At 52.2% G+C, this 16,587-nt stretch overlaps 3 protein-coding genes across 4 annotated transcripts; all 3 read left to right on the plus strand.

The window, feature by feature from the left end:
• Positions 1–10,050: 10,050 nt before the first annotated feature.
• LOC116996669 (interleukin-8-like) lies at positions 10,051–13,141 on the plus strand. Of its 2 annotated transcripts, XR_004417986.1 has the most exons (5): positions 10,051–10,117; positions 10,386–10,515; positions 11,018–11,101; positions 11,587–11,659; positions 13,068–13,141. XR_004417986.1 is itself a non-coding variant. In XM_033060555.1 (4 exons), exons 1-4 carry the CDS (start codon positions 10,051–10,053, stop codon positions 11,597–11,599), a joined length of 294 nt encoding a protein of 97 aa, XP_032916446.1. In that variant the 3' UTR covers positions 11,600–12,029. The 2 variants fall into 2 exon arrangements, 1 of the variants encoding a protein (XP_032916446.1); XM_033060555.1 differs by lacking the exon at positions 13,068–13,141 and having other exon boundaries at positions 11,587–12,029.
• On the plus strand, positions 12,886–13,789 carry LOC116996670 (alveolar macrophage chemotactic factor-like). Its single transcript, XM_033060556.2, has 4 exons — positions 12,886–12,949; positions 13,068–13,197; positions 13,348–13,431; positions 13,516–13,789. Exons 1-4 carry the CDS (start codon positions 12,886–12,888, stop codon positions 13,538–13,540), a joined length of 303 nt encoding a protein of 100 aa, XP_032916447.2. The 3' UTR covers positions 13,541–13,789.
• A 182-nt stretch (positions 13,790–13,971) lies between these two features.
• LOC116996380 (C-X-C motif chemokine 2-like) lies at positions 13,972–15,364 on the plus strand. Its single transcript, XM_033059925.1, has 4 exons — positions 13,972–14,143; positions 14,622–14,757; positions 15,030–15,113; positions 15,226–15,364. The coding sequence occupies exons 1-4, from the start codon at positions 14,080–14,082 to the stop codon at positions 15,362–15,364; spliced, it is 423 nt and encodes a 140-aa protein (XP_032915816.1). The 5' UTR covers positions 13,972–14,079.
• Positions 15,365–16,587: the final 1,223 nt, after the last annotated feature.

A 16,587-nucleotide genomic window follows, 5' to 3' on the forward strand; every position in this document is an offset into this window, starting at 1 on the left:
TATCTCCACAGCCTCCAGCTGCCACTGGAATAGCTGTTAGAGCATTCTTACAGGCTGATGCTTGGGGATTCACCCTTGGCCTGTGTGATTCCCTGTTACTTTTCAGGCTGTTTTCTTTAACACCAAGCAGGTGATGATGTGTTCTCCTCTGATCCATGGGCAGGGACACTGTGTGGCTCCTAGGGCCTGTGAAACACAGATTTCTGCTCCAGTGGGAAAAAATCTGTGAGGAATGCACAGTCATGCAATGTTTTGAGTGCTTTTCCATAGTTAGCTCAGTGCTGGACAGCTGTTGCAGCTGTAACTAGTGTGTAATTCTCAATATAAAAGATTGGGATGCTTTGGATTTCTGTGGGAAGCAGCTGAAGGCTTGCTTGACTGCCAAATAAAGTCCTGCTTACGCTGTATTGTACATTTTAATGGTGTTTTGATGGAAATTTGCAGTACTGCCACACTTGTTGAGAGATTTTGTGCAGTGGAGAATTCACTGGCTGTCCTGCTCTCTTTAATGGGCTTTGCCTGCAGTTGCCATGGAAGCCTTGGCATGGCCTTGGCATTCATCCCTGAACAAAAGGCCCACCTGGAGTCACAGGGCTGCGCTCCTCCTGTATAGCTTTGCATCCTCAGAGGGTGAAAGCCCTGCTGGCTCTGGTCATAAATCATTTTCTGCTTCACCAGGGTCAAAGCTTTCATGTTACTCTTCTTGCAGATCCTTCCAGGTTCATCTTTCAGATGCTGCAGTGTATTGCTGCTCTGGGATCAGTTTTTATCTTTTGGCATCATTTCTCGAGCTGGCAGCAGGGAATAATTTATTTTAATAAGCAGTAGTAGGGGACTCTGCTCTGTCATCCCTCAACTGATGCCCTGTGTGCCTTGTTACATAAAATGCTTTGTGAAATGTCTTGTTCCTCCCCAGAGGTGTTGGGTCCTCAGCCCTGGAGATCAAAGTCCTTTTTCAAGTGCCTGACATCAGAACACACTTGTCCTGCTCAAGTAGGACTGATCAAGTTCCCAGCAGAGGGGATTTAGGGAGGCTGTTTGGATTGCCAGACAGGAGCAGCATTTTTTCCTTCTATGTGCAGAGAGGGTGATTTTTTCCAGTTGCTGCTCACTCCATCTAGCTCTACTTTATGAAGAGATTTATGAGCTCCAAAATTGATGTCTTGTACATCTTAGGGTTATCTCAGGATATAAAATACCTAATCAATACCTGGGTTTTTTGCAAATGTTAGTTTGAGCAGGTTTTTCTCTTTAGTAACAGAAACAGGTGAGCAAAGTTGTCCTGACTTCCTGTGGGCTAAATGAAAACCAAGTCAGAATGCTCCTGAACTTCAGCAAGTCTGAAATTCAAAATCTGCACTTGGAGCCTGGGCCAGTGTCTGGATTTCCATTTCAGAAGTGGAAATACCCTGCTGTAGATTGAGGCAGCAGTAATTGGCCAGACCTTGTGTCTTAACAGAAAGTTTTGAGCAGGACAGATAGAAGGAAAGATCACAAAGAGTGAGATGGAGAATCTGTTGACCATTTTATCTCTAGTCACAAGGCATGACTGGCAGTGCTGGTTGTACGTGCAGGGAGGAGGATCTAGGGCTGGAGCATGATTTCCAGGGAGTGGGGATTTAGGAGAAACCATTCCTAAGCCTTACCAAAGCCAGAGAGAGATTCTCTGGGTATAAGATTTTATTGTTAAAGGCCTGAAAATGAACTATTCCAAACACATTTGGAAGGGTTACCTGAGTGTGACTCATCTGAAGCCTTGTGATAGCATTTCCATGCCCTCCTGGGGAAAAGCACCTCCCTGGCAGATAAATCATCCAGGACAGAGGTTTGCAAGTGCAGCCTGCAGGGCTGGAGGTTCAACAAGCCTCTACGTGCAGCCTGTCAGGGCATTTCTTTTAACCCAAGGCATTGTGTTTATCTGGGATATTTATTGAAGGAGGCATCACCCAGCCTGGCACCTCCTGATGGAGAGGGGGGACTGTGAGTGGGACCAATCCTGTGGGAGGGCTTTTCCTAGCAAGAACCTGCTACAGCTTTCTGTAGCTGTAAGGGTTGCAGTGGCTTCTCTGAACTCTCTTTCTGGCTGCATCTGTCCCTGGTAACCTGCCCCAAAGTGGCTGGAATAGTGGCAAACACTTCTTTTGCAGTGTGCATCCTCTTTATCATGGTTAGAGAAAGACAAACTCAGAGCTGGATCTGTGTGGAAATATGAACAACTCAGAAAGTCTGGCTGCAGAGCCCCTTCAGCCCTCAGGGCTGTGTAAAATGGGTCACTGGAAGTGTGTAAGCAGAATGAAAGGAAAAGAAAGCCTGTTAATCCTGGGGTTTTTGGCTCCTTGGGCACAAATTTCATGTTAAACTGCTTTCTGACTTGAGGGATTGGCATGTGCTGAAAAGCTTTGCTACAAAGAGGGGAGAGAGCAGCAGGACATAAATGAAAGTGTACTCCTGTGCCTCTGAAAGCAGCAGTGGTTTAGTGGTTTTACTAAAACATTGGAGAAGGCATAGCAGAGGCCTCTAAGAAAGGACTCTGAGGGTAAAATGTCTGTAACTTGTCTTCTCATTATCTCAACTCATTTCCAGCTGCCTCCCATCACCAGGCAGCTGAGGAAGGCAGGGAAAGGAGCTCCCCCTCTCATCTGCTCAGGTGGGAATGCTTTGCAAGGAGTTGTGCAGCCCAGGTGCAGAGGCTGCCCTTGCAGTGAGCTTCCTGCTGCTTGTGGGACACCCAGGAGCACCAGCAGCAGCACCTTGCTCAGCAGAGAGGCCTGGGAAGCACAGTCTGGCTCCAGAGGTGACACTGCTCCTCTCACAGCTGCTGACAGAGTCACACTTCCCCATGTAAGTACACACAGTTTTCCTCATTGATTTGCTGTGGTTATCTGGTGGCTCCTATTGAATTGCAGCAGGAACTTGTTTATTCACAGGCCTCACCTTGTTTCAGGGGCAGGAGAAGTCTCTGTTTGCACAGTGTTGTCTTTGAAGAACATAGGCTGGTTGGTGTCAGGGAAACTTCATTTGAAATTTGCTCTTTGTTAGAGTTCTGTGCCAACCAGAGTTTTCTAAATGGCCTTAAAGGAAGAGTTTGTTTTCTCTAATGAAGTTGGAATGTGGAGAGCAGTTGTTAGCCTGTTGTGAACTTGCAGCAACAGCCTTTTGAGTTTCTTGTGTCTTGTTCCTTCTGGTTTGTTCTTTCTGGGGAGAGGTGTAAGGTTTTGTGTGCCTGACCAGTCTTGTCATGCTGGAAGTAGAAGGATAATGAGAGAATGAGTGAAGGAAGGAGCAGAGCCAGGATTCTGCTTTTTCCATGCAAACTTTCCCATTGTGTTTTTGAAGCACCTGTCTTTCTCAGTGAAACAGTGTCTGCAGTGTAAGGAAAGGGTTTTCACTTCCATTTTAAGTCCTTGTAACTTGCTGGAATTGTCCAAAGCCAGGTTGGATGGGGCCTGGAGCAACCTGTCTAGTGGAAGGTGTCCCTGCCCCGTGGCAGGAGAGTGGAACTGGATGATGTTTAAAGTCCCCTCCAACACAAACCAGACTGTGGTTCTGTGTGTAAGTGGCTGCTAGTGGCCTCTTGTGACCCTGAAGTCCAAGACTCTGCTCTGGTTATGTGTGCCTCAAAAGAAGGTTTTTCTCTGTGGGTGTGGCAGGAACGTGGGCTTGAGCTGGGCAGGAGGGTGACTAACCTTAGGAGAGGCTGGGGAGGGAAGGGTGAGTGAGCTGCTATTTATGCAAACACCCTGATAGCTCGAGCTACTTCAGAAAAGAGTGTAGAAACTGAGGAAATCACAGCAGGAAGTATCAGCTGGGCAGGGCAAATGGCTGTGGCTTACCTGTGAGGAGGAGGGACTGTGACACAGAGGTGGGATGGGATGTGCACCCTCACCTGGATTGCCCTGGAGGTGGGCAGGGCTGGGATGTGTCAGGAGGAGCCCTGGAAGTGGTGCAGGGCAGCGATGGGAGCATGTCTGCCTCCCCTCAGAGCTCAGCTGTGTCACCTTGGAGCTGTGTGACAGCTGGCACAGGGACTGTGTCACCTCCTGCACATCAGCACGTGGCTGTGGTATCAGGGCAGGATGCAGCAGCCCTCCTTCCTCTCCTTGCCTGGAGCTGACACAGCCTGAGTAACAGAAATATCTCGGTGGGGTTTGACCTTTAAACACTTCCACAGGCTGACCCAAGCAGCACAGGACAACACTTGGGGTGAGGCAGGGCTCCAGTGGAAATGTGCTGTGAATCACACTCTTGTGTTGCTCTTGGGCTCTCACTCCCAGGCACGTCAGTTTGGGACAGATAAACATCATTTCCTTTAGCATGACGAATTAACTGGGGAGGGCCCGTTGCAGTTGCCTCCAAAGGCTGGATGAATGCTGAAGCAGAGGGATGGACTTAAAGCATTGGTTTACATTGGCTGTAATTCCCCAAATATTAAAATTCCCAGCTTTTGAAGATGTTTGGCTTGGAAATGCATTTTATCCACACTCCCTGCAAAGCTCAGTGCTCTCTGGGGAGCAGCTGAATGCCCTCCAGTCCCACGGGGTGGCTTTCCCAGTATCACTCCCCTCCAGCTGGGATGATAAGCAGTCCCAGCAGACAGGAAAAACCAGGCTCAGGGTGGTTTGGACATAACTGTCAGACAGTCTGGTTGTATCTGCCAGTCTCCAGGGCTGCATGCTTCCTGGGGAAAATGGGCAAAACCCCGGGAAAGCAGCACTGGTGTGGATTCCATCCAGTCCCCCAGCCATGCAGGAGACAGAAGGCAGCTCTGTCCTCCTAAACCTTGAGGGTGATCCGTGCAGCAATCTTCCTGATGGTCTCTGTACATTGCTGCAGGGTCTGCGGGGTCTAACCTGCATTTCTGGATTTCCAGGATGCCTCTCCCCGCCCAAAAACCTCCCCTAAACTCTGCTTGGCTGCAGAACATCAAGACGAGCCAGTTCTGCTGCTGCTCTTGCCTGGGAATTGAGCAATAGAGCACCAACCTCTGGGTTTTGGGAGAGGAAGGAGCCCTTCTTGGATTTCAGCTCTTGCCTCCTCTGTCCTTCCCTGGTCTGAGTTCTGGTGGTTCAGAAATGCTTCTGGAAGCTGCCTTTGAGGGCAAAAACAGCTCTCTGTGATGAGAGCAGACACGTGTAGCACCTGCAAAGATGTGAATTCCTTTTTTCTGTGCAGTCAGTTAGCCTGGATCGTGATCCTCTGCCTGGGATCTGGGTGCTGGGGCACAGCGATTTTTCCCTTGCTCGCCTGCTCTCCGTGGCAGTGGTGTCTGCTGCTCTCTAGTGGTCCCAGCTCTGAGCCTGCATGCACGGCAAAACGAGAACCTGGGTGGTGCTTTTTGATGTAATTTATATTTTAAATTTATTTTTACACAGCATCCTCCTCCCACGGCAAGTCTGAACCTTGTACTTCCCCAATGCATTTAAGCTGCCCACGTTCCCCCAGCCCCAACCTGCAGGCAGGAGGAAAGTCCCTCCTTTTGTTGTGCTTAGGTGATGTTGGGAAATACCTTTCCAAGTGCCTTCCTTGAACTCCACATGGCCAGAAGTGCCAGGTGAAATGCTGTGTGCTGGCTGCCCCAAACACCACGGGAATGTGGGCTATGGAAGGGAGGGGAGAGACCCAAAGAGCTTCAGGAATGTTCTGTACCTAAGCCAGGGCTGTGCCCTGTCACAGATTGGAGTCTTTAGGCCTTGCTGGTTTCAGGGTGTGTGCTGTGAGTGACAGGAGAGATAAAAGCTGAGCAAAGATCAAAGCAGGTTTCATGGCTTTTATGGCTTTGTGCTTCTTGGTTTCACTTTCATGTGTCTCCCACAGCCTTTCTTCTCTCCCTGCGCACTGCCCTTTCATCTCCCTCCCCGTTTCCACCTGCCAGGATGGAGCTTGGTGACCTCCCACCACTTGTGTGCCCCACCCACCCTTCTTTCACCCCCAAATCTGGGCAATGCTGGATTATTTTAGCCCAAGACAGCTCCTTTCAGTATCGATTCTTTCAGCTGAGATGTGCATCCTTTGCAGAAGTTGGGCTGGAGTTTCTCTTCTGGGAGCAGTCTCCAAGTGTCAGTGCTGATTCAGGGTGCTGGTTCCAAGAGAAAAGCTGGCAAGGGGCTTTCCAAAGGGAGGGCTGCTCATTTCATTGGTATTGCAGCTTCCTTCTCAGTGAGGATCTGGATTTCCCCTCCTTGCCATGTGCACTTCTACTGGCTGCTGGACAACAGTTGCTCTTGGCTTTTTTGGTTTTTTTCTGATGTAAAAATCTCCACTCCTGTGGTGGCTTGTGGGTTAAATGTGGGAAAAGTGTCATCCCCAAGGGGAAAAAAAGTGGGGAGACACTTGACAAAAAGTGGACACTGATGTAAATGACTGGGTGTAAGCCCAAGGTGGATTGTAGAGTTTGGGTTCTGGTTTACCTGGTGTGTGGATGAGGAGGAGCTCTGATTTTCATGGAATGGCCTACTGTGTTCTGCCTTAACCAGGAGAAAATGGGTCAGGGCTGTGCTAAACTACCAGAAATAATAGTTATGGATTATTCTTCAAGTAGTGTGGGGACATCTAAATTATGGGCTCAACTAGGATGGAAACCACGAATAATTGGAAAAATACAAAATGCTTATCCAGACTCTAACCAAACTTTGTAGCTGCATTTATCAAGATGTCAGACTTCAAGGGGAAGGGGAGGAGGCTTTGCTGTAACACTCCTGGAGATCTTGGTGCCAGGATTCTTTCCAAGTGTTTGCCTGAATGTGCTGCCCAAATAGGAATAACTGAGCTCCAGCAGAAACTCCCCAGCTTGTGAAGCATGAGCTGGATGTAGCTGGAGGAGTTTTGGTTTTGTGAGCAGACCTGGAGTGTTTCTTCCCTAGCCCAGAAGGAAATGCTCAGAGCCAGAGACCTTCCTGCTGGTGACAGGGATGTGTAGAACGCCAGGTTGACATGAGGGCAGCCAGGCACAACTCACTTAGAACACCCCAACCACTGTTCCTTGGCTCCTGCTGCAGGATGAAGGCTTCCCTCCTCATCCCCTGCTCCATGGGCAGGCTGAGCCCTCGCTGTCACACGATGCAAACGGCAAACCGCGCGCTCGGCGGCACCTGCGGCGTCTAGACCGGTTCCTGTGCCCGCATGCAAATGTGTGGGCAGCGAGCTGGGGCTCCCTCTGTGACACTTTCTGGGAAAGCCCTTGGCTCCCATTCCTGCCCCACGTGCCTCATGCCAGGCAGAAGTGCATTGAGGGGTAACAGCGCTCCTCTGCTCGCCCTTGGGTCCGTTTGGAGTGGCTCAGAGAACTCAGAGCAGTGAGGGGTGCTCAGTGTTCTCCAGGGTGCTTTTCTAGCAGCAAGGACAAGCTGGCACAGCGGTCTGGGGCTTTTCTCCTGCTCCTGCTCACTGCCATTTGCATCTCTAGGGTGGCTGGGACTTCCCAGCAACTGTCCCCGCTGTGGGGCTGCACCATAGCAATGTCTGCTGCTGCTGGACTCCTTGCCATATTCCCTTCCTTAGCCCTCAGCACACCAAATACTTTTCAAGATGCCAGAGCAAGTTCCTCACCTGCTTGCAGAGGTGTCGTGCCACCACTCTGCTGCTCTCCAAAAATGGGCCAAACCTACAATTTTGTCCCCTTGCATCACCAGCAAGTCATGCATCTTCACTTGAAGGCAGCAAGTAACAGCTGAGCTCGATGTGTTGTTCACCCAAGCCTAATTTTGGACTGATTTCGTTAGGCTTTGGCTAATTCTGGTGCTCTCATGTTGACACTTAAAATGTGTGTGGGTTTCAGGTTTCTCAGGTTTCAGCAGGAGGCATCTTTGTCTTTGAAGCAGGTGATGGACCACAAACCACAGTGGTGAAAATTCACAGCAGTTGGGGTTTTTGGGGGATAATTAAAAAAAGAAAACCCACAGGGGTTTTTTTTTGATGGTTTTTTTTTGGTTGTTTTGTTTTTTCTTCTATGAGGAGCCCTAAGTGAGTTGTTGGCAAAGAAGGGATAAGCTGAAAAATCACTTTTTCTCAACACAAGGACAGTTAATGGTTTCAGTGTGGCTGAGAGGTTTGTTTGTGATGCAGCCTCTTGTGAATCCTCCCTGAAGGGCTGGAGAAGCATCATCTCCTTGGCATTGTTGATAGGGCTGAGTTTCTGCCTGTCCTAAACATGGAAAAAATTCTCCATGTGGGTTTCAGGTGCTGTTTGCACCACTTTTTTTGGAGGTCTCTGATTTAGGTACCATGGGAAGGATGAACAAGGACTGAAATCAAAGTCTTGGCTGCACAGGGGCAGCAGCTGCAGAAAACAGAGAAGGTTTGAGGGTGCTTTGGGTTTCAGTTGATGCTGACCTGCATGAGGCCACACATCCCTGTGTGAGGGCCACTCTTGTGAATTCCTGGCACCCAGGAAGCAGTCAGCTTAAATCCAGTCATGGGTCACATCCTCACCCTGCTTCTCCCTTTGCAAAATTACCGCTCGTTGTGCAGAAATGTCGGGCACCGCCACCAGCGCGGCTTTTCCTTCTGAGAAACCGCCCCAGTGTTCCTCAGTGACACGTCACTCATCCATCACAGCACCCTGGCATTCACAGACCTTCTCAAAATCCTCCCAGCTGCTGCTTCTGTAGCTCCTGCTTCTTCCCAGGGCAAGCAGGAGGTGGACAGCTGTCCTGTGGCATGATCTGCTTCATCTTGGTCTGTTCATGTGTCCAGGGGTGATTTTCTTGTACCAGTTTCATTAAGCACTGCCAGGAATGCTGTTGGATTCCTCCAGCAGTTCCATCTTTTCCATTGTGCAGCTCTGGGGAAAGTTGCTTTCACTTCTCTTGTTTTTTTTTTCCCAGCTGTGAAAAGCAGGATCAGTTTGTAGTCAGAAAGTTCAGAAAGATTTTCAGATGTCTTTTATGCCTCCACAGCAGGTTACATAGGTGACCAGTCATCTCTCTGATAAATTCATGCCTTTCCCATAATTTTTTCCAAGAGACTCTTGCTACAACCCAGCAAAACCAGTCCTTGGTTGTGTTCCTTCTAATAACTCTCTGCAGGGAAATTGAAAACTCTGAAAGGAGTAAACAAAACCCAGTTCTAAGGCCATCTCCTCTTCCACTGCTGTGACAGCAAGGCACCCATTCTTTCCATAGGACTTTGGGAGCAGCTCATGGAAATTCCTGGCCTCTCTGTGACCCTGCTGTACAGGGAGTTGAAGTCCCCAAGCACTTCACAAGACTTTTGGACCTATCTCAGGGGAAAAGACAAGATTTTCAAAGAGACATGCCTAGCTTGAGTAGGTTGAGTTTGAGCGGAAGATTTTTATTTTTTTTTTTAAATTTACCATTTTGTTGCTATTTAAAATGCTGATGTGATTTGAAAGCTCCATATTACAACATTATCACACAACCACATCTCTTTTCTTCTGCCCTCTTCCTTCCTCCTCGCCTCGCCGCATATCCCCTTCCCCTCTGGCTTCCCGACTGGTGACTCTGCCAAATTTATTCAGGGCAAAGCCCCCATCCCACCAACATCCGAGGGCACTGGGTGCTCCTGTGGCCATCCTGGTGAGTTATTTACCCAGCCAAGTGTGGGAACATAGAGCATAATTGTTTTTACCACAGTGGTGTGGTTGCTGATCAGAGAGGCAGCAAAAATAGCAGTGGGGAAAATATAGCCCCGAGAAATAAATATGTAAATGTCTGAGTGCATTAAAAACCCCCCTGCTTAGTCAGGGGCTTTGAGCTCTGCTTTCATTCTCGGCTTTTTTTGTGACTGAGGGGTAAATGCTCTAGGCAATGAAGGGTGATGTGGGTACAAACACCACAGAAACAAGGTGTGGGGGAGATGTGTGGGGAATCCAAACGTTGCACTCCGTCCCTATGGCTGGTTTTAATTAACAACACTGACCTTTCTGTGCTCTGGGGAGCATCTGAGCAGTGACATCACCCCTCTGGGTGCTCTGCTGGCTGGCTGTGACCGCTGAGGTGTGAAAGCTGTGCCTGTATGGGGTGTGACCCTCCCCGATAAATAGGGCTGGTTGTGGTCCCGCAGAGCATCTCTGGGGCTGAGCATTCCTCGAGGATGGGAGTCCCCCTGCTCCCATGGCTGCTGCTACTGCTGCTGCTGCTGTCCCACTCTGCCCACGCAGGTGAGCTTTGCTGCCATCACCCTGCACCCAGAGCAGGGAGCCTGGGATCCTCCTGCCTGTTCAGCTGAGGGAAAAAGGCAGCCATGCCTCTGCAGGGGGCTGGTTCTGCTGTTGGGAGCGGTGTGGGAGCAGGGAATCGAGGTGCAGTGGCAGCTTCTCGCAGTGTGAAACACGGGAAGTGTGAAACTTCTTAGCTCCTGGAGTTGCTGCAATCCCTCTCAGCACTGTCTGTGCCTGTAAGTTGCCACCTTCTCTCTCTCTCTCTCAGCCATCCTGGAGGTGAACGGGAACCTGAGCTGTAGGTGTGCCAAGACAACCTCGGATTACATCAGTCCCAAGAAATACGAGAGCATTGAGATCAGGCCTGTGGGCAGCAGCTGCAGGCGCACCGAGATCATGTAAGTGCCGTGGGCTCTCTGCTGCCACCATCCTGCTTCTCTGCCGCCCTGCTGGAAACCAAACCTTGCCAAAAACCCCACCAGCTTACTTGCTGGAAAGCATCAGGTACAGAAATGCAGGTCCCCAGGGCTTAAAGGAACCTCTCCAGTAGTGAGATTTCCTTGAGCTGGAGCAGGGGGTGTTTGCAGCCTGGAGGAAGCACTTCCTCCAGCCATAACAAATTATCCCAGATTTTTATAGCTGCTTGGTGTTGATACATTTGTAAATCTCAAAAAAAAAATTGTCTTTGAGCAGAGTTCTAGGCTTCAAGTCTCTGCTCCACCTAGGAATGTGTTGCATCTTGCTTGTTCCCAGCCATGCCGTGGCTTCCTCTGTCTCTGGAAGCTTTCTACAATCACTGATGCTGTGAGCAAAAGCTGAGTCTTCCCCATCAGCTCTGGCTGCTTGAATCCCTGCCTTTGGAGGGGACAGGAATGCTCAGGAGCTCTGCTTGCCTTTCAGAATTAAATTAAGACCCTCAGGGAAGGTGTGTGTGAATCCTGAAGCCCCCTGGGTAAAGAAGCTGCTGAAGCGCATTGCCAGCACGTAAGTTGTTGGAGGGAAACTCGTTTGGCTCAGGTGCTCCTGGACAGCATCCCAGCACATCTATGGTTCTGGGAAGCTTCATGGGCCCAGGAGCTCTTTGCAAAGGGATGAGGGGCAGCACTTTGCTGTGCAAAGCAGTATTCAGCCCAGCACAACCCATCTGTGGGTCATGCCCCCCCTGGCTTACTGCACAGTACTGCACTTCCAAAGCAGTCTAGGGGAAAAATCCATGAGGGGAGCAGTGGCAGGAGCAGGGTTTGCTCGTGGCAGGAGCAGGGTTTGCTCGTGGCAGGAGCAGTGGTGTGTTGATGCTGGGTTGGGAGAGCTGTCCTTGGTCATGCCCAGTGCTGGGTTTGTGGCCATCCCAGCGAGCGATGCCCGCCCCGGGGAAACGGCAGCGACTTCCCTGGCTGGGGCAGGAGCTTCCTCTCCCAGACCTGCTCTTCTCTGTGTTCACACATTTCTCCTCCTTCTGCTTTTCACAGGAAGAAAAAGTAAGTTTCCTGCTAAGGAAGTTGGTGCCCAGAGCCCCGAGGAAGGCTGGTGGATGATGCCCAGGTGTGCAGACCTGGCTGCTCCTCACTTTGTCCTCTCTTCCTCCCCTTCCCGAAAGCCCCACGTCTGGCTCTGCTGCCAGTGGGGAGGGTGGCTCACTGCTGGCCCCAACCCCATGGCAGGTTTGTGGGGAGTTCTCCCCTGCTCTTGGTCCCTGGATCAGTGTGAATATGAATCCTGCATTTATTTAGTTGCCTGTGGACTGTGAAGCTGTTCCCTGGCAAGGGCTGCTCCTGCTTCTTTAGGAATAAGTTTGTGACTTTTTCCATGTGAAGTGCTTGGTGACAGAGTGTGTGTCTGAGGGTTGTGTGGCACAGCATGGCATGTCCTGTTCTGGAAGCTCAAGGCAAATAAAATTCAGGATTTTTCTTTCTGTTGGGTTTTCCCTGGATCTCCTAGCTTTGAAGCCATGTATGACATAGGACAGCTTGGATTAGAAGTCACCTCAAGTCCCATGGGCAGGGACACCTTCCACTATCCCAGGCTGTTTCAAACCCTGTCCAGCCTGGCCTTGGACACCTCCAGGGATCCAGGGACAGCCACAGCTTCTCTGGGCACCCTGGCAGGGCCTCCCTACCCTCACAAGGAAGAATTTCCCCCAAGTATCCTATCTAACCCTGCCCTCTGGCATTATGAAGCCATTCCCTCTTGTTGGGGATCCTTCTCATCATAACCTGTTATCTCTCTTGGTGGTGATTTGAGGGGGTGATATAGCTGGTAGGGAGATGGGACAATCCAGCCCAAGTGCCCCAAATCCAAGTGATGGAGCTGGGATTTACAGGGGTAAGGCTTTAAAAACCAGTACAGACCAATAAGGAAATATGTTGGGAATGGGTGTGAGGTCGCTTGGGGTAAAAAAAAGCAAAAGTAAATGTCACCAGGGTGCTGCTGGGCTGTACCCAGCAGGGGGACAATGTGATTGTAGGAGAAATACCTGATCATGCAGGACAGAAAAGCACCCCAGAAAACCCTCCAGGCTTGTGGGGCTGGGTGTGCTAAGAACAGAGTTGGAGGAAACAGCCAAAGAGAGGAAGGGGAAAGCAGAGCTGCTTTCGGGAAGCCAGGCCCCCTGCAAGCCCCAAGCCGCGTTTTATCGGCAGCGTTGCAGACTCAGCACGGAGAGAGGGGTCGGGCAAAACCACGGCGACCCCGGGGCCTCCCGTGCCGCCGCACTTCTCCTATTTCCCGGCTCAAATAGAGGGATGCTGCGGGGCCGGGGCTGGGCCGGCATGGCTGGACGGGCAGCACTGCTGCTGGGGCTGCTGCTGCTGTCCCACCAGCCTGGGCACGCAGGTGAGGCTTTCCCGGTTTGGGGTGGGTGATCCTGGTGGGGTGTGGAGGGAGAGGCGTTGCCCAGGGAGGGTTCTGGGGGTGGCAGTGGGTTTTGGGGTGATGCTGCGTGCCCCTCCAGCAATCCTGGAAGCCAACGGCAACCGGAGCTGCCGCTGCCTGAAGATCACCCGAACCTTTATCCCGCCGGAGAAGTACAGCAGCATCGAGGTGTGGCCCGTGGGGAGCAGCTGCCGGCGGCCCGAGGTGGTGTAAGTGGCTCCTGAGGGTGCACACCCTCTGCTCCTCCCTGTGCCCTGAATCCCTTCAGCTCCCCGCTCGTTTTGCTGTGAGCAGGGTGGGAGGCTCGGCTGTCTGCAGGAGTACAGGTTGCATTGCTGAAAGGCTTCGTGTTTTTCCAGGATTAAACTGAAGAACCAGAAGAGGGTCTGTGTGGATCCTGACGTCCCTTGGGTGAAGAAACTCTTGCACGACCTCCCTCAGCTGTAAGCTCCCCTTTCCCCCTGAGCACCAGGGGCATCCCGTGGGAACCTGTGTTCACACGTTGCTCCCCCTTCTGCTTTTGGCAGGAGGAAGAAGAAGGCTCCCCGCTGAGGAAGCTGCCACCAGAGGCACGGCCAGATGTGCTGGGCCCAAAACTGCCTCCCTTCCCCATCCTGCTGTTGCCTTACCCAAGTCCAGAGGGGAGCATGCTGCTGCCTGAGCCCCTCTTTATGTCCTTTAAACCCTGAAAAATGCCCATCCCTGCTTCCAGCCTCTCCCATCCCATAGCCCTGCACTGGGTGTCCCCTTTGGGGCACGAGCCAGCAGGCCCAATAAAGGTGGCAGCCCTCTGTCACTGTCCCTTGCCTCCCTTCATGTGGCATGCCAGGGGTTTGGGGTGCTCGGGGTGGGAGGCACGGGGGGCACCAAACTCAGCAGGTTTGAGGAGGTGACCACGGCGTTTTCCGCTTTTTCTGGCGAGGGCCACGTGCGGCAGGGGGAAGCGAAGGCAGGGAAGTTGAGGCGTGGGACTGCCCCTTTTCCTGCCCCTCTGGCCCTTCCCAGCCCCTAAGGGGGGGTTGTGAAATCCCCCCTGGGGCGAGGGGCTGGCTATAAACCAGCCCTGGCCCAGCTCGGGGCGGGCAGCGAGGATGCGGCTGCTGCCGGCGGCGCTGCTCCTGCTGCTGCTGCTGAGCAGCTCGGTGCCAGGGGGTGGTGAGTGACTTTGGGTGTCTGTCCATCCGTGTCCCCCTCCAAACACCTGGACAGTGGCATTGGGTGGCCCAGATGGGCCTGAGCGTGGGTTCTGCTGAGCTTTCAGATTTGTTTCTTGCCCGTCTTTGAGCTTGTCTTTTAAACGCTGTGGCTGAGCTGGAGGGGGGTGCCGGAGATGGGAAGGGGGGTTTTACCTCCTGGGTTTAAGCTGCTTCTCTTTCAGACCCCCACAAAAATCGAGTGCTTGGTGGGTGGGCAAGGGATTGAATTCATAAAATGTTGGTTAAGTTTTCCAACCCCTTCCATGTACAGGAAAAACAGCTTTGAGTTGGTGCTGGGAGATATTAGCCAGGCTGCAAACCCCATTAGCAGCAATCTGTGGGTGTCAGGGATGGGATGGGATAGTGGGGAGGGGGCTGTCCCCATGTGCCTCCCCCACGGGGGGCCCAGACCTGGTGTGGGCTGCCCTGGGGCACAGGTCTGTCGCTGGAGAGCCTGCTGACCAACATGAGGTGCAAGTGCATCAAATCCACCGCCCACGTCTTCAACCTGGGGCTGATCCTCACCATCGACGTTACCCCGCCTGGCCTTCACTGCAGGAGGAAGGAGGTCATGTAAGTGGAAACCCTGGAAACCAATCCCTGCCAGCTGCTCCTTTGTGCACTGGTGCAAAAGTACATGGGGGGAAGGCCACAAATGTTGGGGTGACTCTTGCTTCCCAATTCCAAGGGGGTTCCTTCCTGCATGGCTCTGGGTGCCAAAATTCCACATCTCTGTGGCCCAGGGTTTGTATCCATGCCCAGGGAGCAGAGGGCATTTCTCTGTGGGTTAGAAAAGCTTTGGGGCAGGGACAGGCATGGCACTGAGGGGCCTCATGGCCTTGCAGCCTCACCCTGAAGAAGAACAAGCGGGTGTGCGTGACCCCCGAGGCGCCCTGGATCCAGCTGCTCATCCACAAGCTGACGCAGAGGTAAGAGATGCCCAGCGACTGGAAAACCCCTGGAATCCCCAGCACCTTGGCAGGACCATCCCTTCCCCCTGACCTGCCTGGTTCCCTCTCTTTGCTCCCACAAAATCTGCAGGAACGGCCCCCAGAAAGCGCTGCTGCGGCCTCGGCGGGAAGCACCTTGGAGAAACCCCACCCCGGCCCTCCCAGTGTCCAAGGAGTCCATGGCTGTGAATTCCTCGTGGGACAGCAGTGACACAGCCCCCCTGCCCTGAGACACGCTGGGTTTGGTGGCACCACGCTGGCAGTTCTCTGCTCCTGGCTTTGGCAGGAGCCTTTCCCTGCTTCCCCCAGCCAAGGCTTTCCCTCAGTGCTGTTTCCCTGCGCTGCTCCCCGACGCCCATCCTGGGTGCCACCAATAAAAGGATGAATGTGCTTCCCCCCTCGGCTGTGGCAGCTCTTTCTGCCCGGATTTGTGTGAAAATTGGGATTTTTGGGCTGGGGAGGTAGGCTGGACTGTGGCACTGTGGAGCCTTTGGCTGCTTCCGAACGCGCCACCTTTCATCTGCTCCAGGATTTGGTTCCTTTTTGTGACAGCTCCTGCAGGAGCAGGGAATTGCAGGAGTTGGACAGGGTCTGCTGCTGGCTCCTGGCTGTGGAAACAGAAGTGGGAAATTTCCCAGTGACTGGCTGAGGCTTTCTGTGGAGTCCCATTTTCCTGGGATGAGGACCCTAGCCTGGCACAGGAATGTGCCTTGGCCACACGGACTGAGGTGACACAGGTGTGACTTGTGACCCTGTGCAGGATTATCCCTGTTTACACTCTGGCTTGGCCATGCTGGGAGGAGGTGCTTAAAGTCTGTAGGAATAAAATTCGTGTTGCCCACCCACCCCTGGTGGATGCCAAGAATGTGTCCCTGGGCTGTGGCAAGCTGGGAAACACCCACCCCATCTCTGTATCCCCTTCCTTCCTGCCCTGTGCTCCTCAGGAACCACAGCAGGGGCAGGAATGGCTGCAGAAGGGCTGTTTGTTGACTCCAAAGGATGTGGAAGTACACAGGTGGGAAGAAACTGGTGGATTTTTAGCACTATCCTTTGTGGATGAGCAATATCGCAAATATAAAAAAAAAAAGGTAGTTTTTAAAGGGAAGAAAAATGTAGCAGTTCAGGGGTTTGATGACCTCCCTTTCCCCAGCTGCCCAAAGGTCCAGGGCAAGCAGTGTTTCCTCATCCCAGAGGCTGGCAGGCTCTCAAGTTTAAAGCAAAGCTATTCCCACGAAGCAGGGCGTAAATCCCCCTGAAACTGTGGTGTAAGCATGCCCGGCAGTGACACTGCAGCTGCCCCTGCCCCTGCCCCACGGGCACTTCCATCTTTTCAGGGATGGGACCTCCCAGCTGCAAAGGCAACAAAGAAAGAAATCTGACTTAAAAAACCCCTGAACTCTCAAAGTAAGCACTGCAGGATGGTGTGGGAGCCTCCACAGAGGATGGATGAACC

Source organism: Catharus ustulatus, chromosome 5 (assembly GCF_009819885.2).
Source record: "Catharus ustulatus isolate bCatUst1 chromosome 5, bCatUst1.pri.v2, whole genome shotgun sequence".
Lineage (NCBI taxonomy): Eukaryota > Metazoa > Chordata > Aves > Passeriformes > Turdidae > Catharus > Catharus ustulatus.